The sequence below is a fragment of the Miscanthus floridulus genome, chromosome 2 (genome assembly GCF_019320115.1).
Source record: "Miscanthus floridulus cultivar M001 chromosome 2, ASM1932011v1, whole genome shotgun sequence".
NCBI lineage: Eukaryota > Viridiplantae > Streptophyta > Magnoliopsida > Poales > Poaceae > Miscanthus > Miscanthus floridulus.
This window is the reverse complement of record NC_089581.1, coordinates 162801583-162823664: the sequence shown is the minus strand read 5'-3', so window position 1 is coordinate 162823664 and position 22082 is coordinate 162801583. Positions and strand designations below refer to the sequence as shown.

General features: G+C 44.1%; 2 protein-coding genes and 1 pseudogene across 7 annotated transcripts in view; 2 read left to right on the top strand and 1 right to left on the bottom strand.

The window, feature by feature from the left end:
• Positions 1 to 19501, top strand: part of LOC136535526 (heparanase-like protein 2) — a 32771-nt gene extending 13270 nt beyond the window's left edge. The window contains exon 7 of one of the 6 annotated variants that reach the window (XM_066527794.1): positions 19230 to 19501. In XM_066527794.1, the coding sequence (XP_066383891.1) occupies positions 19230 to 19360 (131 nt within the window). In that variant the 3' untranslated portion in view covers positions 19361 to 19501. Of the gene's footprint in view, positions 1 to 1316; positions 2037 to 6274; positions 6881 to 9237; positions 11914 to 19229 lie in introns of those variants that run through there. The other 5 variants (XM_066527798.1, XM_066527799.1, XM_066527803.1 and 2 more) reach the window with 5 other exon arrangements.
• Positions 13856 to 17613, bottom strand: LOC136535527 (ethylene-responsive transcription factor CRF3-like; annotated as a pseudogene).
• LOC136513641 (heparanase-like protein 1) lies at positions 17399 to 19223 on the top strand. The gene is made up of 5 exons (XM_066507611.1): positions 17399 to 17439; positions 17521 to 17616; positions 17718 to 17843; positions 17932 to 18031; positions 18275 to 19223. The coding sequence occupies exons 1-5, from the start codon at positions 17399 to 17401 to the stop codon at positions 18443 to 18445; spliced, it is 534 nt and encodes a 177-aa protein (XP_066363708.1). The 3' UTR covers positions 18446 to 19223.
• Positions 19502 to 22082: the final 2581 nt, after the last annotated feature.

Genomic DNA, 22082 nt, shown 5'->3' with positions numbered 1-22082 from the left:
AGATTCTGGATGCTGAATTGTTTTGACGATTTCCATTGATTCTGAAGGTCTTTTGACGTGAGACCACTTTGATTGGCTTCCTTATCAAAATAGCTTTCCAACCATATGTGGAATCGTCGAAAACGGAGTCCGGATGCATCCTGGGTGACCAGTTTAAGGCTAGACTGGTCCTAGAGGCTGAGGCAGACTTGAACTTGAGTTGCTTTGGGCCTCCACCTCGGGGATTCAAACCGAATTAGCCTCAGACCTCCTTCTTGACTTAGACACCCTTGCTGGCCTCCTACCCCTCCATACCATACGCCAAACATGGTCATATGCACAGGTGTCATGTCCTCATCATCCTCTCCTTCTTGACGAAAAGCCGTCCTCGGCATCGATTGCGCTTGAAACTGACCCTGCACAACACAAAGGAGAATGGGGGTGCGAAGACAAAGGGAACTGAAATAATTGTGAGAAGGAACGTGACCATGTTTCCAAGTTTCTAGCATGTCATCTCGCATAAAAATTTCAACAAGCATGTAGACTCCATGATCCGAATGCACACGATGTATGTCAATACTATCCTACAAAAGATTAGAACTAACCAAAGACAATACAGGAATAGATGGTCTAGCAGACATAGGTAGCAACCAACAATGATCCTCTTCTTGGAAGTGAACTTGTTTCTTTGAGGAACATGAGAAAATATTTGTATTATTATGGCTGTCCTCTAAACGATCATAATCTTGTACAACAAAAGAAAAATTCATATTACTACGAACATATACTCGATGTATCATATATTGTTCTTTGTTGTTATATTTGCTAATAACATGATACGTGCGTTTAGAAAACCAAGGCAAATCAGCATATTTAAAAAGGCTCCCCTCCAAATAATCTAGGTTACACAAAACATCAAATTCAATGTAACCCAAAGTATGTAAAGAAGACAACAGCTTGAGCTCATCGGTCTTAGTAGCAATATGAATAACATGTTTATTTTCAGCACAAGTGATTGGTTCCAAAACATGTAAAACTAAAGCATCATTAACCAATTCATCTTTATCACAAGGATCATCAAGCAAATTATCATGGGACAAAGATAAATCAATAGAGGGTTCCACTAACAATTGCTCTATGATAGCATGGTTTGTGAAAAAATTTAGTACATTAAAACAATTCTCACCTTCCGTGAGTGTAGCACCATGGACATTACCTGTGTTTTCAGCAGGAGTAATAGGCACATTGTGAAGTGATGGTTCTGAATTTGCATATAAGGTTGTGAGCTCCTCATTTTCTTCCATGTCATCCTCTCGCTTATGTACATTATCCTGCAGAAGGTTAGTCATAGCAAGAGGAATAATAACAGACTCTTCCTCTAAATGGTGCACCTCAGCATATGAAGTCAAAACAGGAGGTGGATTAACAAAGGTTTCTCGCATAAGGAGTTTCATATCATTCTAAGTTTGAGGTTTATTAGAAGGATCTCAAGACTCCCACGAAGATAAAGCAGAATGTCGCAAAACACTAGCTGTATTTTTTACCTTCCTCCTTGGACACATAAAGTGAGTAGCAAATATGTTATCTATGGCAATTTCCCACTCTATGTACTTATCAGCACCTATATCATCATAAGTCGGTGGATATGAATAACCTGTCATTGTTAGAAGACAGCAAAAGACAACACAAAAGTGTTATCCCTATCAACTACTTAGGTTGTGGACAAGGAAAAACAAGGCACTCAACTCTCAAGCATCTTACCACGGTCTTATAAGTGTTCTTACCAAAGCAACAGGTGGTGTAATCGGTCAGTGACTGTAATACCGTTGTAGCTTGAGTGTAACAGTTGCAAGGCGAACCGGTACTTGATTAGAAGAAAGTGGAGCTTGGACAGGCACAATATAGTAGCAAGGAATAGCAATAATTTAATTCAAAAATTACAAGATTGAAAAGTAGTCCCAAGCTAGTCTATGTCGCTGGCCTAAACTTGTCCTGGACCTAGTTCAAGCAAGCAATACAATACAACTTAGCACAAGGACTCAAAAGGATGCAAGCACTTCTGAACTATTTTTCACTTTCTTTTTCTTTCCTTCTTTATTTTTTTCTCTCTCTTTTGTTTTTAGGTGCGGCTTTTTTTCCTTCTTTTGGTTTTTGCACCTCTTTGCCTTTAACTCTTTCTTTTTTTTTTACTCAGAAAAAGTGCTGCAAAAATAATTGTAAATAAAAATATCAAGAAGCTACACTGTAGCATGATCTAAACTCTCGGCCAGCAAAGCAATATCAGCAGTCAGACTGCCTAGGCGTGGACACCGTGACATGAACTTTCTTTTTGGATTAGCGCAAGGAAAAACCAAAGAGATGCCCAACAAGGATCACAACTAACCAACAGTAGAAAATCTTGTGAGCATATTATTTCCAAAGGAGACTATAACTGCCAATTAATGCTTTCCTTTCTTTCTAACTGTGCACAAGAATAATCCACCAGCTACAACCGTGGAGATCAGATGAGATATCCTTTTTAAATGTGGAAATAAGGATCAGGATAAAGATTTGTACTATATGTCTCTCTCAACTTGACTTATTCTTTTTCCTCAATTTACTCACATAACAACCAACATGGATGCAAGATTTGGCGAAAAGGAACAAACTATCACCACACTAGAAGACAAGACATGACACTAGACCAAGAACAAGATCAGAACACAACGAACACTAAGACGCGGCGAGGGACGGCAGTTCAATAAAGCAAACTGAAATTAAAAATAATTGCAAAGGCACAACGAGGCTATAGGATGGGGAATATGTGGCGGTGTATATTTTTTTGGCTTTTTGTGGATGATAGGTAATGCAAAAATAGTAACAATCTAAAGGGGAAAACAAAGTTATACCTAACGGGCAACAAGGGCTCTGATACCACTTGATGTAGACAAGGCCTGATCTTTCGAAAGGTATGATAGCGTCGATTGGTGGAGACTCGACGTTCACGATCTAGGCTTTGAACCAAGACTGATTTGGACCCCCACAACCGTTACACCACTGCTCCGTTGGTTATCAACCACGCGAACGCGATTGACCTCGCCGAGAAGGCTTTCCTGCAAACGAATCGAGAACACAAGCAAAAAACAGGATGAACACAATCTGAAATTGCAAATAAATATGAAGTTTATGATAACAAAAATGAGTTCAAGTCTTTATTTGAAAGGACTAATCGCCATAGACGAACAAGATCAAGAACTGGGGCCCTGGTTCACAGCAAGTAGCATTGGCGGCACAGTTGCAGCAAAACAACGTCTGTTTCACGAGAAAATCAAGAACTAAACCAAACCCAAACCCTAAGGAGAGCGACGACTGCTATTTATAGAGTCTTGGGCGTCACCCCCTGGATGCGCCCCTTAATGGGCCAAACACGATACGCGGTCCAACGAACCAAAATACGGTGTCGCAGCATCCTGACAGATTCTGGATGCTGAATTGTTTCGACGATTTCCATTGATTCCGAAGGTCTTTTGACGTGAGACCACTTTGATTGGCTTCCTTATCAAAATAGCTTTCCAACCATACGTGGATCGTCGAAAACGGAGTCCGGATGCATCCTGGGTGACCAGTTACAGCAAAACGACGTCTGTTTTACGAGGAAATCAAGAATTAAACCAAACTCTAAGGAGAGTGACGGCTGCTATTTATAGAGTCTTGGACGTCACCCCCCTGGACGTGCCCCCTAATGGGCCCAAACACGATACACGGTCCAACGAATCAAAAGACGGTGTCACAGCACCCTGATAGATTCTAGATGCTGACTTGTTTTGACAATTTCTGTTGATTCCGAAGGTATTTTGACGTGAGACCACTTGGATAGGCTTCCTTATCAAATTAGCTTTCCAACCATATGTGGATCGTCGAAAATAGAGTCTGGATGCGTCCTGGGTGACCAGTTTAAGGCAGACTGGTCCTGGAAGGCCGAGGCAGACTCGAACTTGAGTTGCTTTGGGCCTCCACCTCGAGGATTCAAACCGAGTTAGCCTCAGTCCTACTTCTTGACTTAGACACCCTTGCTGGCCTCCTACCCCTCCATACCATGCGCCAAACATGGTCATATGCATGGGTATCATGTCCTCATCACATCTCCAAGGCACGGGCTGACTCACGTCGAGTAGCCAACATCTCCGCCATCATCTCCGCATGGGTCATCGGAGGTGGTGCTGGCAGAGGAGGAGCCAGAAGTGGGGTCTTGTGGCTCTCCCCGTTGCCATTCTCATTGCCACGAACCACTTTCACCTTGGCCTTCGCCAAGGCCACGGCCCTTCCCAGCACTGGTACTCCCGCGATCAGACCTCAGGTTGATATGTAAACAAATACGAACCAACCATTAGGGACAACACCTCCAGATTAGGAACAAGAGATTTAGAGAAATGATAAGACTTTTATTAAAGCATTCTTTTAGGTTATCCTATCACTTCACTAATCCAAATTATACGTGTGGGGGAAGTTTAGTTTAAGCAAGATTCTCTTTTCATGATGCATGCATCTGCCTACCCGTTCACTCAAGCCGAATATAGCGGCATTCACAAAAAAATTCAGCACATCGCACACTCACTTTCTGCTTGCTAAATGATTCTTACGCGGCGTAAGTCAGTGTACCTGTAGAAAATTGATTAGATAAAACCAGTACCGCTATCCTAGATAGACCATATTACAGTGGCGTATACTTATTTACATGATTTTATCGCATCCTACTTTTCGCAAAACTTTTGTTGATCAAATTTTAGGTTTTGAAAAGAGTTATGAAACTTGTAGACTCATTATTGGCTCTGATACCACCTGTGGTAGAACCGCCCGAAATAGCATGCTTCCAGAGGCGCTCGTCTTCCACCAGACACCCGAAGGGAGAACTCGAACAATTCCACGTTTTTCATCCAGGATCCAATAATGAGTATGAGTTTACAATACTTAGTCTATTTTATACAACAAGAGTTCTCAAAAATACATTATTACAATACCAAGTTTAGAGTACGGAATTAAAATAAACATCTAACGATAAGATACAAGGATTCGTCTATGCCCGCCAGAAGAATCCTCCACACAATAGCCATTTCTCAAGATGCACCTGCAACAGGCGTAAATAAACCCTGAGTACACAATGTAGTCCCAAGACTTACCCAACTAGTGGGAATAATTTCCTGACTCCAAAGGATATGATAAGCTTTATGGTTTGTTAGGTTTCCTTTTTGCAAAAGCATTACTAGCAGTGAATCCTTATGTATGTATTTTATTAGCAGTCGTGATTAGTTCCTTAGCTAACCATTCTATGTAAGCACATGTTCTACTTTCAAGCAAGAGTTGAGCAATCAGATCCATTTCACCACCTTTCATCTTTCAGTTCTTACTACGGTGCTAGATCGTAGACAAGTCATACCATATTACAAGATGATTCGTGAATCAATGTAGCCTAGCTAGGTACCCCGAAACACATGCTCCGCTTGTACCCCAGGCACAAGCAGGACCAACCCACCACTCTCCTATCAAGGGGTCCAGGTCCCCGTCTAAACATGGACTCCAAGCCCCCACACCTGAGTCCCTGACTCAGTGTGGTGCTTAGACCTCCACCATCCCCGCCTCCAATCAGTTGGTCCGGAAAGAGCCAGAACCCACGACAAGACAGCAACAAGCCTTCCCCCTCCCATAAGCAAGTATATGCTCAGGATAATAAGTCTGTGACCTGACTAGAATCCAATGCAATGGTCGGTCCTTAACCGACACGGACAGAGAAAGCAGTGTAACCAAGCTATGCCTCGTTGGTCGTGGGACACAACCTCTTACACCCACCAATACCCATACCATATCCCTACCCAATCTCCATTTCTTTTCACTATTTTACCATGAGAGTGATAGTAATAATCACATATTGTGAGTAGCGATAGGTTACTCACGCTACCGATATCCTAAGCATAGCAGCTACTCGATCTATGCTAGTAGGACTCATAGGTAGGTTATCTATGCATGTAGTTTCAATATAAATCCGGTAACATAATTGCACATCACATATATATATATATATAGTGAACATTCAAAATAAGGGTTATGCACCGGGGCTTGCCTTAGGGTCGGTGGGGTGTCAGCTCAGTCAGTCAGTGGTGGCTCTAGGACCTCCTCCTACACGAGAATCTCTTCCTCGTACACCTTGATGATTTCCTCTGTAAGGAAAATGGACCCTCGGCTCATTTACTTTGGATTTTGGTGTATTGATGACCAACACAATCAAATTGGACTAATGAATTTGCAAATGATTGTTTTGTAGTTTAATAGGGTGCAAGATGTGACTTGGACGAAGGCAACAGTGATGATCCGATGATCAACCCCATAAGCAAGACCTTAGAAGCACAAGAGAAGACCCAAGATATCAAGCAAAGTCCAAGCATGAAGATAGGAACCAAGTCATACGGAAGAACGTAAAGAAACGAGCTCACAAAAGTGACCGGATGCTGGACCAGACGCTGGAGGAAAGTGACAGGACGCTCCTAATCATGAGGCTTGGCAAACAGGCGTCAGCAGCAGCGACTGGACGCTGGACCAGACGCTGACGGCAAAATCGATCGGACACAGGACAACAGAGTCCAGTCGAGTACAGAGAGGTTCCTAAGTGGCGAAAATGCGACCTGACGCGTCTGGTGGCAAGTGACCGGATGCTAGTAGCGTCCGATCAATTGTTCGTGGCTTCAACGGTCGGGACGACCGGACACGTCCGATCAGGACGACTCCAGCGTCCGGTCAGTAGCAGAAAAGCAGGATTTCGTCCCCAACGGCTACTTTCTCAGTGGGGCTTATAAATACAACCCCAACCGGTCATTTGGTAAGAGTGGAGCCAAGGAAACATACCAAGGGCGTTGATACACCATTTTAGTGATCTCCACTTGCATAGTGCTTAGTGTTTTATTAGGTGATTAGCGTAGGTGCTTTGCGAAGTGCTTAGGTTGATTAGACTACCGCTTATGCGCTTGCTCTTGGTTTAGGCCTAGTGTTTAGTGAGGTTTGCATACCTCTTACCACTCGGTGTTTGCGCGCACTATTGTTGTACATCGGAGGGGCTTGTAGTCTTGCGAGATCACACCAACCGTGTTTATGGTGTGGCCGCCACCATGTACCGAAGGGAACAAGGTCTGCAGTGTTTTGACCAGAAGCTTGATAGTGAAGACGGCGGGGAGCATCTGGGAGAGGCTTGCCGGAAGGCACGTCAGAGACCCACTGCGTGTGGGGAGCCCGGGTCCTTGCCGAAGGGCATTCTGTGGGGGCTCACGAGACTAGGGGGGAGCTTGAGAGCTTCTCGATATGTAAAAATACCGAAGTCTCAACGGGAGTTGTCTACCTTGTAGCTTCTACATTTACATGATGTTATTCTCTTTAATGCAACACACTAGCAAATTGCACATTTAGATAGTGTATCTTTGCATAGGTTTGATGATTAGAAAGGGCCATAGTTTTAGAGTAATATAGTGCTAATTACCCCCCCCTTTAGGCGTCACGGTTCTTCATGTATCAGAGCCAGCTCATTGACTTTGCTTAACCGTCTTGACCGACACTATTTAGAGTGGTTGGGATGGATACCTCTAGGCCTCCACACTTTGACGGCACTAACTTTCCCTATTATAAAGCTAGAATGGCTTTCTACCTTGAGGCGGTTGATTTAGGAGTTTGGAGAGTCACTCGGATGGGATGAAACCCATTAAGAATCTCGATAAACCCACAAAGAGTGAAGAAAAGGAAATTCATTTAATGCTAGAGATAAGAATTGTTGTTTGAATCATTTAGCATGGATGTGTTTAACCAAGTGTTCACTTTAAATACGGCACATGAAATTTGGTTAAAACTTCAAGAGCTCCATGACGGCACAAGTAATGTCCGTGAGCAAAAACATTGTCTAGCTAAACAAAATGATTCCTTTACAATGAATGATGATGAGCTCGTTCGTGATATGTATTCTCGTTTCAATCTAATTATCAATGAGCTCCATTCAATAGGATTAACAAAGCTAGATGATGCGGACATCGTGAGGAAGATTATCTCTGTGCTACCACAAAATAAATATGCAAGCATAATCACCATCCTTCACAACATGGAGAACTTGAGCACCATGACCCTGGGCATAGTCATTAGCAAGATAGTGGTATTTAAAATAGTCACGTAAGATGGGTCAAGGCGAAGCCTCTTCATCGAGCAAAGGCAAAGCTCTTGCATGTAGCGAGAAAAAGAAGATGAAGGGCAAGCAAGTTGGGACAAGCTCAAGCTCAAGCTCCTCAAGTGAAGATGAAGAAGAAAATGAGGATGATGATGATGATTCAAGTGAAGATGATGAATCTTCCTCATCCACCTCCTGACCTTGATGAAGAATCAATCAAACTAATCAACAAGGTGGAGAAGATGATCCAAAGGCTCAATGTCAAGGGTGTGCCCATCCAAATCCAATATCTCATTTTCACCAATCAAAAAAATGAGTAAAGAAAGAGAAGGATGGTATGGATGCGGCGAGTTGGGGCACTTTGTGGAAGTTTGTCCAAACAAGCCCACACCCAAGACAAAGAAGAAGGTGTGCAAGAATCAATCCCTCACATCAATAAGGTCATGGGATGATTGTTCAAGTGAAGAAGAATACCATCACAAGAGGCGAGGCCGCAAGCAATGATCATCAAGCTCTTCTCGTGTGTGCCTTATGGCACGAGGTAATGAAAGCTCATCCTCTAGTGAGAGTGATAGTGATGATGAAATGCCTTCTTATGATGAAATTGTGCAACAAAATCTTAATTATGCTAAAGTTTGCACTAGTCAACAAAAAAGCTCGAAAAAATTAAAAGAAAAGCTAAATAGTTTACAAGAAGCATACAAAACTTTTGCTTGAACAATATGAGAACTTTTCTAATCTCAATGTTGAACTATTTGCTTAAATTGAGCAACTTAAGGCTAGTGCAACAACAAATGCATGCACAATCAATGATGAGCAACTTGTAAAGAAAAATGAAAAATTAAAAGAAAAGTTAGCTAGCTCATAAGATGCTTATAAAAGTTTACTTGCTAAAATGGAAACCATGTGCAAACATTGTGATGAGCTAACTAATAAAGTTGCTAAACTTGAAGCCGTTATTACAACCCCCACCGAGGCATCTAAAAAGAAAAGTTCTATCTTTAACATGTCTAAAAAGGAATGCCTTTACTTCTTGTAATGATTTATGTTTAGACTCATCTTTGTGCAACCAAGTTTATGTTGAGAAGGTTGTTGTAGATACATGCACACAAGAGGTTGCAAAAGGAGAATGAGCAACTCAAGCAAGAAGTAGCTCGCCTCACCAAGGACTTGACGCAAGTAAAAGGCAAGGCGAAGCAAGCCCAACTTCATCAAGATAACACCGTCAAGAGAGTGAAGAAGCTTGATGAAGGACAAACCATGGTTTGCTACGTGTGCCACAAGGAAGGTCACAAGTCCTATGAGTGCAAGGTGAAGAATGGGGGAGGAGCAAAGAAGAAAGAGAAGAAGCAAACAAGCAAGCTCTCCAACACCTACACCAATAAGGTGGACAAGAAGGCCTCCACACCTTATCTCTTGAAGATGAAGAAAAATGACAAGGTGGTGGCTATCAAGGTGAACAAGCAAGCCAACAATGGGGTCAAACGCTTTTGGGTGCCAAAGGAAATCATCTCCAACATGAAGAGCACCAAAAAGGTTTGGATCCCGAAAGGGAAGTGAGAAGTCCTATGGACTTCGGGGAATTTGGAGACTTGGCAAAGTGTGGATGCATTTCATGGGGTGCATCATGATGGACAAAGACATTGCCAAGTGGGTTAGTGAATACTATGGACCCAAATTCCCCTTCCCATGTTAGGTAACTAGATTCAATTTACTTCAATTGGTATTAGATTTAAATTTTTCCCATAATTGGTATCTTTTAGCATCTAGTTACTCTTCATGTCTAGATTTGCATTTGCATTCTTATATATTTTGTCATGCATACACTAGGTATTTCATATGGTAGGCTTGCTCGGTTTCATTCTTATTCCTTAGAGCAATCCTATATGGTTTAAAATTATTTAGGAGCATGACACATAGCTTGTCCTTCAATTGTTCATCTAATATGTGCCAAAGTCCAAATTGTAGATAATTTCTCCTGAATATTGCCTTCGAAAATGACTCTCACATTCATGTGATGTCATCTTTCAAGTAGTATTTTTTATTCTAAAATCAATGTGCATGTTTCCTATAAGTATTCCATACTTGTGTGCACAAATTTAGGGGGAGGTTACTCTACAAGTTGGATGCTTTGAGACTAACACCTTTTCAAGCTTATCATGTGTATAGTAGTCTCATTGCAAGGAAAATGGAGTCCCCGGAGTTAAGCATCATACTTCAAATATCCACCACCGATTGCAAGTGTTAGAAATCAAATTGATTTCTACATATGGTATTTCTAAACCAATATCATCATGTTGATTTCATTTTGATATTTATATGCTTTCTTCATGCATTATATAGATTAAATTCCCTTGTGCAATACTTTGTCAATTATGCATATGCTTTGCCTTCTATCATATGCATGCATATATTTAGGGGGAGCTTAGTCTATATAATGTGAGAGTCAAATTTTGTTATCTATTTCACTCTACACACAAAGGATCACAAAGTATGACCCTCCCTTGTGCTACTAATATCTTTCTTTTTGGTATTTGATTTCAAAGGGGGAGAATTTAGATGACCAAAAGCAAGCATTAATTTGTAGGACCATGAGCTAGATCATAATAATCTACAAGTGGTAATGGTCTATAAGTGGTAATGGTCCGAGAAAAGGAGAATAGCGGATTATGGATTAGTCTATGTAATGGGGAGAATTTGTAGGAAGCAAGGCTTAAATCCATAATACCACATAGGGACATTTGCAAGGGCAAGATAAGTTTGTATAGGAGTCTTACAAGTAGTATTTTTAACATCATATAATCTTGCCCCTTGCCATTGCATCCTAGCAAGTAGGTAGTTTTTAAATTTCAAAATTCTATTATTTGCTTGCTTTGGTCGTGTTGTCATCAATCACCAAAAGGGGGAGATTGTAAGGAAAATGGATCCTAGGCCCATTTACTTTGGATTTTGGTGTATTGATGACCAACATAACCAAATTGGACTAATGAATTTGCAAGTGATTGTTTTATAGTTCAATAGGGTGCAAGATGTGACTTGGACGAAGGCAACGTGATGATCCGATGATCAACACCATAAGCAAGATCTTAGAAGCACAAGAGAAGACCCAAGATATCAAGTAAAGTCTAAGCACGAAGATAGAAACCAAGCCGTACGCAAGAACGCGAAGAAACGAGCTCACAGAAGTGACCGGACGCGGGACCGGACGCTGGAGGAAAGTGACTAGACGCTCCGATTAAGAGGCTCGGCAAACAGATGTCAACAGCAGCGACCAGACGCTGGACCGGACACTGGCGGCAAAATCGACCAAACGTAGGACAGCAGAGTCCGGTCGAGTACAGAGAGGTTCCTGAGCGGCGAAAATGTGATCGGACGCTAGCAGCGTCCGATCAGTTGTTCGTGGCTCCAATGGTCGGGACGACCAGACGCGTCCGATCAGGACAACTCCAGCGTCCGGTCAGTAGCAGAAAAGCGGGATTTCGTCCCCAACGGCTACTTTCTCAGTGGGGCTTATAAATACAACCCCAACTGGCCATTTGGTAAGAGTAGAGCTAAGGAAACATACAAGGATGTTGATACACCATTTTAGTGATCTCCACTTGCATAGTGCTTAGTGTTTTATTAGGTGATTAGCGTAGGTGCTTTGCGAAGTGCTTAGGTTGATTAGACCACCGCTTATGCGCTTGCTCTAGGTTTAGGCCTAGTGTTTAGTGAGGTTTGCATACCTCTTACCATTCGGTGCTTGCGCGCACTATTGTTGTACATCGGAGGGCTTATAGTCTTGCGAGATCACACCAACCGCGCTTGTGGTGTGGCCGCCACCGTGTAGCGGAGGGAACAAGGCCCATGGTGTTTCGGTCGGAAGCTTGATAGTGAAGACGGCGGGGAGCATCCGGGAGAGGCTTGCCGGAAGGCACGTCGGAGACCCACTTGCGCATGGGAAGGCCCGAGGCTATCCACGGAGTTACCCGACCGAGAGCTTGGCCCTTGCGAGGGATTCCTTGCGAGGGGCTCCAACGAGGACTAGGGGAAAGCTTGAGCGCTTCTCGATACCTCGGTAAAAATACCGAAGTCGTCAACGGGAGTTTGCATATCTCTACCTTGCTGTTTAGCTTCCACATTTACATTGATTGTATTACTCCTTTTGCGGTAGAGGTAGCAACACACTAGCAAAACCGTAGTTGCACATTTAGATAGTTTATATTTTGCATAGGTTTTGCTAGGTTTAGAAAAAGAGACTATAGTTTCGGAGTTAGATAATTAAGTTGCCTAATTCACCCCTCTTAGGCGTCATGATTCCTTCATCCTCGAACTCGTGATCTCACATGGCCACGATCTCCGCCAACTCGTTCTCTACATGCATTCAATGATGATGCAACACTTAGCATTTTGGCAACAACAACTCTTAAAATAAGAATACACATGCTAAGGTACTAAGCTAGCTTTAATGACTAAAATACTAAGTTAATCATTATCTCTATCAAATAGATTCCAAGCTCACCCTACAAGTGCTTAATTTTTATAAACCAATATCATGCCATTATCCATTTAGCCTTAATGTGAATTTAGCTACCATATTAAATAGTCCTATTTTAGGGAGGGCTACAAAAATTACAGTAAGCACATAATAATACCATAAAGCTACTGTAAAATTGTCAAAGCTAAAGCTATCTCCATTTTGCCACAAAAGTTCCTATAATATTTAACCTAATAATATTAAGCACTCTCAATTGATTTAATAGCTCCATGTATCAACAAGTATATATATGAACTAAATACACTAACAAGTAGAGCACAATTTTAGGAACTTAACAAAATTTGTTTCATAATTTTTGGATATGAACATTATTTTATATTAATTATTAAAGTTCAGCTTAGAATTAAAATGAAAAGCTATTTCTATTTTTCCACGAAAAAGGTAAACCGCTTTCGGCAACGCGGCCCACGCGGGGCAGCGCGCGGCGGCCGACAGGCGCGGCCTGCAGCGTGAGGCGGCCCACGGCGGGGAAATCCCACGCGCGCTGGCACATTACCAAAAACGCCCCTGGACTTGGAGCAAAACAACCCGCAGTCCATTGAAGGGACCGTGACGCCTAAGAGGGGGCGTGAATTAGGCAACTTAAAAAATCTAACTCGAAACTATGGTCTCTTTTGCTAACCCTAGCAAAACCTATGCAATAGATAAACTATCTAGATGTGCAACTATGATTTTGCTAGTGTGTTGCTATCTCTACCACAAGCGTAGTAAAGTAATCAATGTAATTGCGGAAGCTAAAGAGCAAGGTAGAGATATGCAAACTCCCGTCGACAACTCCGGTATTTTTACCGAGGTATCGAGAAGCACACAAGCTTCCCCCTAGTCCTCGTTGGAGCCCCTCGCAAGGAATCCCTCGCAAGGGTCAAGCTCCCGGTCGGGTAACTCCGTGGATAGCCTCGGGCCTTCCCCACGTGCAAGTGGGTCTCCGATGTGCCTCTCGGCAAGCCTCTCCCGGATGCTCCCCGCCGTCTTCACTATCAAGCTTCCGGCCGAAACGCCGCGGGCCTTGTTCCCTCCGGTACACGGTGGCGGCCACACCTGCAAGCGCGGTTGGTGTGATCTCGCAAGACTTCAAGCCCCTCCGATGTACAACACTTGTGCTCGCAAGCACGGGGTGGCAAGAGGTATGCAAACCTCACTAAACACTAGGCATACACCTAGAGCAAGCGCATAAGCGGTGGTCTAATCAACCTAAGTACTTCTCAAAGCACTTATGCATATCACCTAATAAAACACTAAGCACTATGCATGTGGAGATCACTAAAATGGTGTATCAACACCCTTGATATGTTTCCTCAGCTCCACACCCTCAAATGGCCGGTTGGGGGTTGTATTTATAAGCCCCACTGAGAAAGTAGCCGTTGGGGTCGAACTCCCACGAAACTGCTACTGACCGGACGTTGAATCGTCCTGACCGGACGCGTCCGGTCGTCCTGACCGTTGAGCCGATAGTTTACTGATCGGACATTGGCCAGCGTTCGGTCGCCTGCCACCGGACGCGTCCGGTCGCAGATTTGTCGCTCTAGAACCTTACTGTAATCGATCAGACGCTGCTGTCCAGCGTCTGGTCGGTTGCCGCCAGCGTCCGGTCCAGCGTCCGGTCGCCTGTTTGCCGAGCCACTTGCCCAGCGTCCGGTCCTGCATCCGGTCACCACAGTGAGCTCATTTCTTCGCGATCTTGCATACGGCTTGGTTCCAATCTTCATGCTTGGACTCTACTTGATCTTTTGGATCTTCTCTTGTGCTCCTAAGGTCTTGCTTGAGGTGTTGATCATCGGATCATCACGTCGCCTTCGTCCAAGTTACGTTTTGCACCCTATTGAACTACAAAATAGATACTTGCAAATTCATTAGTCCAATTTGGTTGTGTTGGACATCAAACACCAAAATCCAAAGTAAATGGGCCAAGGGTCCATTTTCCTTACATCCATGTTACTATTTCTATAGACAGCGACTTTGCAACGGAACCCTCGGATATTTCTCTTCTTTACAACGGCACTGGTGCTTGCGCTGGCCTACACAGGACCCACGCTGACCTATCTACGAGGCCGACGCTCACCTAGGGTTCGACGCTGAGACGATGGGCGGCGGTTGCACGAGCCAGGACGCCGTAGAAGGACCTCTCCACTGATAGCGGGCACCCTACGGTAATGGCGACAGCGTTCAGGTGAGCCGCAGCAACAACAAGGCGGTAGGGGTAGCGGGTGAGCAACAACAACTCACTAGTGACCTTACCGAGAAGCCGGCTCGGCCGTAGATGACCCGAGCGAGTCTGGCCACGTGCGCGCTGCGAGGTGAACGGCGGAACGAAAAGGCACGGTCGCGACAGCAGCAAGGTGGCGACACTAGAGCTACAACTAGCGTGCGCATGACGAAGAGGGAGCCAAGGCGAGCTAGTGGTGCAGAGGAATTAGCGCGGGGTGAAGTGGTGGAGGATGGCCACGGCACGGGCGATGATGGGACTTAACGACACGGCGGTGGGCAAAGCTCCAAAATTGGAGCTTGGCATGATGCGAGTCAAGGCAGGGTGGGGTCAGCTGGAGAGGGGGTGTGAAGGCGGAGACACGAGCACGAGGAATTGATGAGAGGTGCTCGCTCTCTGGCTTCACGGTGACACGACGCGATGGCGGCAGAAAACAGAGGGAGAAGAGGGAAAGAGAGACGGCGCGACAGATGGGCTCGTCTTGTCCTTGCCCTGGCGGGACATGAGCGGCAGGAACGGGAGGCCCACACGCTGGTGCTAGCCGACAGGCACGTGCGCCCGACCGGCGTGGCCCGTGCTGCAGCATCGCGACGTGAGGAGGGTCGGCAGTGCGGACGCTATGGTAGCACAGTGCGGCCACGGCGGTACCCAAGACGGCAGCATGAGGCAGAGCAGCAGGGCGCGGGGCCAATGGCTCGCTGCGGCCGGCCTCGACCAAGCCCAGGCGGCTCGACCGGCCAAGCGTGGTGGCATGATTGACCACGCGGGACGCGGCCATGTGAGCGGCGTGAGAAGGCCGCTCGGTGACCGCACACCCAGCGCCAACCAACCTGAGACAGTGACACGCACGAATTTTAAAGCATTGCAACACGACCAAACGATTGCTTTAGGACCTAAACCATCTTCACCGTGCTCAAGATAGCACATGAGACTACCAAATCAAGCTATAACACTACACCACCCTTTAATCTAATCTCTCACAATAAATTGCTAAACATAGCAATGTCTAGCTGTTGGCAGACTTGAAAATTTCTTAGTTTTTGAGCTGAATTTGATTTCCATTTGTAATTTCTAAGCTAGTGGAAATATTAGCTAGTAATATCATTTTTTGACGGTAAGTATTTCACTGTCATCTATAAAGTTTGTACTTCCAACTTTATTAAGGTGACACATATATGTTCTATAGCATTTTTGCTTAATAAAAATTTGTTTTAAACCCTAAGTGATATAACATGACTTATCGAATCAACTTTCGTTTCGCATTTTAGTTGATCGTTTCGAGTTACAGAAATTGATCTACACACTTTATTACACGCATTAACACATAAACATGATGCTCATGACATGTTTTAGTAAATGATTTACGGTACATCGAACGCCGGTAGGGCGGGTGCGGCCAGCACCTCGTCGGCGGTGTAATGGAGAACGGAGGTCGGCGACGTGAATAGGTAGACCAGGGTGGGGCCGTCCACCGCCCGTGGATCCAACGACGCGGGCACCGCCGCCACCGCCGGGGCCAGGGCGAGAGCCTCTCTGTCTTCTTCCGCGGCACCCTTTGTCGTTTCCAGGGGTCCTCCCTGCGAGGGCGGAGCCTCATGCGCGACCAGGGGAAAGATGGCGCCTCGGCGGGGAACTCAGTGACGAGGTGGGAGCCCTTGAGGCGGAGCGCGGCGTCGTCTTATGCAGCGGCGGTCTCCTCGGCGGTGTCGAAGGTGCCGAGCCACAGGCGCTTCCGCTGGCGCGGGTCACAGATCTTCGTCGTGAACTTGCCCCATAGCCAGAGCCGCACGCCGGGGAAACGCCGCCGGAACCCGGCCCCCGAGGCGCGGCGCCGCCTGGGACAGCAGTGGCCGCTTCTTCGGGAGCACCAGCTCTTGCGCCTGCACCACCCGCATCGGAGCTGAGGCGGCCTCCACGTCGATGTGGATGACCTCCCGCACGCGCCACTTGGCGCGCTTGTCCTCGTCACCGGAGGAGTCGTCGGTGTCCGTGGCGTCGGCGTCCACGAAGTAGATGCGGACACGCTTCGGGCGGAGAAGGGGTGGCCCCGCGCGGCGGCTCCAGCCGGAGGTGAGGGAGTTGGCAGAAGACATCGCCGTAGGCCGGATCCACCGCCCAACCAGGAACCTCCAAGAAATTCCCAAAAGCCACGCTCAAATCGAGCAACCTAGAACCAAAATTGTGCCCCAAAAAGTAAAACTTTCTGGGAGACCAACATGAACCTTTCGAAAACGAATAGATTCGGAGGCTTTGTAGGGGTTGATCTTCACAGATCTACTACCGCTCCCAGTGAGCTAACGACAGCAGCACACACTCCCAAGTCAGAGCCGGTCAAACAAAAGCAAAGTGAGCCCAAGAATCCCCATCACCCAAAACCTCAAAATCGAAAAATGAAACCTATGAAATTGGGCTCGAGGATCCGTATGTCAGGGTATTTTGGACATTATCACTGGTTGGGCCCGTATGTCAGGGCTGTCAAACGATGGAAACCTAACAGAAGGCGAACGGAATGGCGTGGAGGATAAGAAAGTTTAGCGTCATGGCACCAGGGTCCATGTGAACTTTTTGGTGGCATGTAGGAATGGAGCATCTTTTATAATGGCACACAGCGAAAAGCCTCACCATCCAAAGGCATGGAACATGGGCTTCTGCTTGGGTCAGTGAAAGTGGCGGTGTATTCAACAATGGTGGTCTACTGGTGTCAAATACATTCATCAACAGCATCTGGTCAGTTCTCTCCTTTTTTCATGCGTGACATGAGTAACTCTGATGCTGGGGTCGAGTATGTTGTGTGAGTTTGTGATGGACTTCTCTTTTTATGAATGCAGGTATCTAGATCAGCTTGGGATGGCATCTCAGTACAACACAAAAGTGTTCTGCAGGCAGACTCTCATCGGTGGCAACTATGGACTGCTTGACACAGAAACTTTTTTGCCAAATCCTGATTACTACAGGCAAGGCTAGAGTTATGAAATTCTATAAAATGAATTATATTGGTGATTATAGACCGTGATTTGATATATATTTTGACCACTTTATCAGTGCTCTACTATGGCATCGGCTTATGGGCAATGGAGTTCTTTCAGTTGATACCAATGCACCACGTCAAATACGTGCTTATGCTCATTGTAGGAAACAACAGGTATGGGCTTGCACCCTGATTTTCCCTTTTGTAAATCGGCTGTTTCTTTTTCAACAGAATTACCAGGGCAGTTAGGAAGATTTAATCTTATGTTACTAAATTTTGATTGATATGATAATTTTGTGGATTAGTGAACCATGTGTCTACAAATGACCACTCTGTTGGCTGAGAACACGATCAAGAGAGATATTGAATTATGTTTGCTAGATTACCCATTGTGAACATGATTGCTTCAAAATGCAGCAAGGCATCACTCTTCTGTTGATCAACCTAAGCAATACTACTGGATACAACGTCACTCTCCAGAATGACATCAACGTCAGCCTCGGTAAAAGACCTGACTTCGAGAAGCGCAGTTCTTTCACACACAGGCTCAAAAAAGCAGTCTCTGTTAGGATGGCCTCCACCCGTTGACCCAACAGCCAATTGGACCTTTATCCGCGCCCTGATCGGGGGCGCTCAGCTGGTTCTCCTGGCTGATGGACCCCTGTCGCGCAAGAGGGTATGGAGTTAGGGTTCAGGAAAGCCGACTGCAAGAGGGTTTTGATCTCGCGAAATGACGCCTAGCCGTCGGATCAAGATGGACGGCTCAGAGCGAATTAGGCCGAAAGCCGCCCAGGCGGGATTGGAGATTCCCGGCCCAGGACCAAGTTGCAGTTTGGGCGCGGGGGAACGGGCGCGCGCGCCGCTGCTAGGCCGCGCAACAAAGATGGGCCGCGGACTGTTTCACCAGGCTGGGCCGAATGAACAGTAAACACTGAGTTTTTGTTTTATTATTTTCAGAAGCAAATTTTGATGATTCTGTCTAGTTTAAATCTCTGTCAAAATTTGAACCAACGGAATAATTTTTCAGAGAGTAGATGAGTACAATAAAATGCTTCTGAAAAGTAGATAAAGAATTTTTCCATGTTTCCGCTGTAAAGTTTAATGTTTGTTATCTTCTAATTAAATTCAAACCAACGAGAGAATTTAATTTGAAGAGCGGTTATATTTATTCAGTAAATTATGATTATGTTTATCCTCTAATTAAATTGGAACCAACGTGAAAGTTTAAATTAGGGGAGTAGTCCGATTTGTTTATGTTAAATTATGGTATTGTTATTTTCTGACTAACGCTGATGATAACAATATTATAATGAGTTTAAGGTTGAAGTTTAAATCTCTGATAAATTTTACACTAACATGATCAATTTTTCAGAGAGTAGACAAAGACCAAGAAATGCTCCTGAACTAAAAGAATGTATTTTATTATCAAGTTTGCGCTGCAATGATGTTGATTATCTTCTAATTAAATTCGAACCAATGGGAGAATTTAATTTTGAAGAGTAGTTATATGTATTTCAAGTTAATTTATGAGTTTTATGCATTAATTCTATTTTCTGCCCAATGGTGATGTAAAATTGATGTAGAAGCATCTTGTAAGTTTTATTTTTTAACTGAGATCACTCGGTTGTATGCCAACGAGTTGCAATGCTGGGGTATATGAATGAAAATGCTTGAGTCAATCCAGTTCAGGACAGTTTTTTATTAGTTTACTAATTTTTTGATTAAATTGGAACCATCGGGAAGATTTAATTAGAAAATGAAGTATAAGTGAATGTTTTAGTCATCATGACTAAATTTTTCGTTACGGTAATTTATATATAGATTTATCCCGCATGGGGAGAAGTTTGACATAGTACTTCTGCTAGTCAATCCTGCATGACGGAAGAAGTTTTGTGATGACTCATATGTTTTTGTATCTCGCATAGCGAGAAAAGTTTGTGTAGCTTTTATGCTATCCTAGTATTAACCATGGCACAATAAAAATACACCGTCATGGTCGATACTAATCAAAAGACAAGAAAAAGATGCAAGCGTGACTTGCAAAAATACAGTTAATAAAAGACCTCGATGAGTTCTTGAAGTGGAATGAAGAAAGTGTACTCCTATACGGATCAAGAAATAACTTTGTTTGCATGACGTAATCATGTGAATAAAGTAAGTAATAAGTGTCTCCTCGGTTACTATTTTTCTAAATAGTTCTCAAAATTATGGCAGTAAAGTTTATGTCATATTTTGAGGGGGAGGATAGTAAAATCAATTAAGAAAGATACTCTTCATTAAGAGTGCGATAAAGATCAATTAAGAAAGATAATCTTCATTAAGAGTGAGATAAAAATTAATTAAGATGAATGTGATCGTCGAAGGAGTACAACGGTCATAATAACGATACCCCTAAGCAGAGAAATAGCTAAATTCCTGGACTTTTTAGAGTTCCGATAGGAAGATAGCGTAGTTAGCCTTAAAGATATAAAGGTGGTGCTTAAAACGCCATATGAGGTTTTAACAGATTAAACCCAAACAAGAAATTTGAAGGTACACTATCTTTTTTAGACGATGGGATGATCTGGAGAGCATGGTATGTAGAGATCTATAACTTAAAAGAAGCGGGACTACGTGCCCACTTCAGTGATTCAAAAATAATAAATTTCTCAATACCTGTTGATGTATAACTTATACAACACTTGTTGTTGGCTCTTTGAAGAAGATGAATAATGCAAACAAGGATCTTGTAATACAGGAGCCTGTAGAATCAATTGCCTCTTGGCAATGAAGAGCAACAACAGCCCCATATGAAAGTGTCAGTAGCTGAGGCCCCACAAGGTCTTAAAGAATTAGTAAACCAGTTTTTTCTGATGACTATGAAGTCTATGTTAGTGAATAAATTCAAATGGAGGGTGATCCCACCTCATTTAAAAAAGCCATGAGAAGCGTTTACTCGTCTAAATAGCAAGAAGCTATGGAAGTTAATGAATTCGATGAATACCAACGTTGTTTGGGACTTAGAAGAAATTTCTAATGAAGTCAAAATAGTAGTCAGTAAATGGGTCTACAAGATAAAATGTGACTCCAAAGGGAATATAGAAAGATATAAAGCATGGCTTATAGCAAAAGGCTTTACGCAAAGAGGATGAATAGATTACGATATGAGTTTTCTCTCCAGTCTCATGCAAGGATTCTTTAGGATCAAAATAGTGTCATTGGCACATTACGATTTAGAGTTGTAACACCCCGGTGTTACGATCTCATTTAGCACCGCGATTTAGGCCTAAGAAAAAAAATTTGAATCGAAGTTTTCTCGGGTTTTAATTTAAAACGTACTTGAGGCGATAACCGAATCCTGTGTGACGTAGTTTTGCAGACTCAAATAAACGTCCAGGTTAAATTTCAGTGCGTAAAATATTTAGGAATGTTGAACGATAATCCTGGCAAATAAATAGCGAACGGTTTGTTCTAGTAGATTAAGCAGGAAAAATAACTTTTATAAATAAAATAAAATCCATTAATAAATAGAACGATATACATATATCTAGTGTTTGAATCAAATTTAAATTCAAGCTTTGCTGAAATTTTCCTGTGCCTAGACGTTACAATTTGTGTAAATTAGTAAACCGTAAGATATATATATATATAGGTATATATACGTTACGACGATAACTCTGAAATAAAAAAAACAATTAAAGGGCAGACGCACTCCTTGTGTAGCTGTAAACGTCCCTATCTGTCCTCTCGGCATTACTGTGCTAGTTGATCTGCTCCTCTCTTGCTTGCCTTTTCTTTTCTCTGCTGCAACCCTGTCTGCCCTTGTCTCTGTCTTGTCTGACTGCCTCTGCTCCTTGGGTTCACCACCCAGTGCATTTAACCAGGAGCACCGTCCAGCTGAAGCTGTAGCCACCGCTGGCTTGGCTTCGCTCTCCACTGTGAACTGTGAAGCAAACCAGGAGCGAGCCCCACAGTTCTTGTCTCTGTCTGTCTCCTGATTCTCTCGCGTTGCTTCCCTCTCTCTCTCTCCCTTTCTTTTTCTGCAGCCATGAGGAGACGCTCTAGCTCCAGTCCGCCGTCCCTCGGCCACAGAGCGCAAGCTTACCGAGCCTCGAGGCACTGCTCCACCCGAGCCCCGCCGCTGACCACGCACGCGCGCCCGCTGTCGCGTCGAGCTCCGTGACCGCCTGCGCCTGCGGCTGCGACGGCGCAGCACCAACGCCGTCGTCCGCGCGCGCCCTCGGCC

Bases quoted from the DNA above. Each gene is read 5' to 3' on its own strand.
- LOC136513641 (XM_066507611.1), top strand. From the start codon at position 17,399: ATGGCGTGGAGGATAAGAAAGTTTAGCGTCATGGCACCAGG. The intron at 17,844-17,931 runs GCAAGGCTAGAG...CCACTTTATCAG, and splicing joins CCAAATCCTGATTACTACAG to TGCTCTACTATGGCATCGGC. The intron at 18,032-18,274 runs GTATGGGCTTGC...TTCAAAATGCAG, and splicing joins CTCATTGTAGGAAACAACAG to CAAGGCATCACTCTTCTGTT.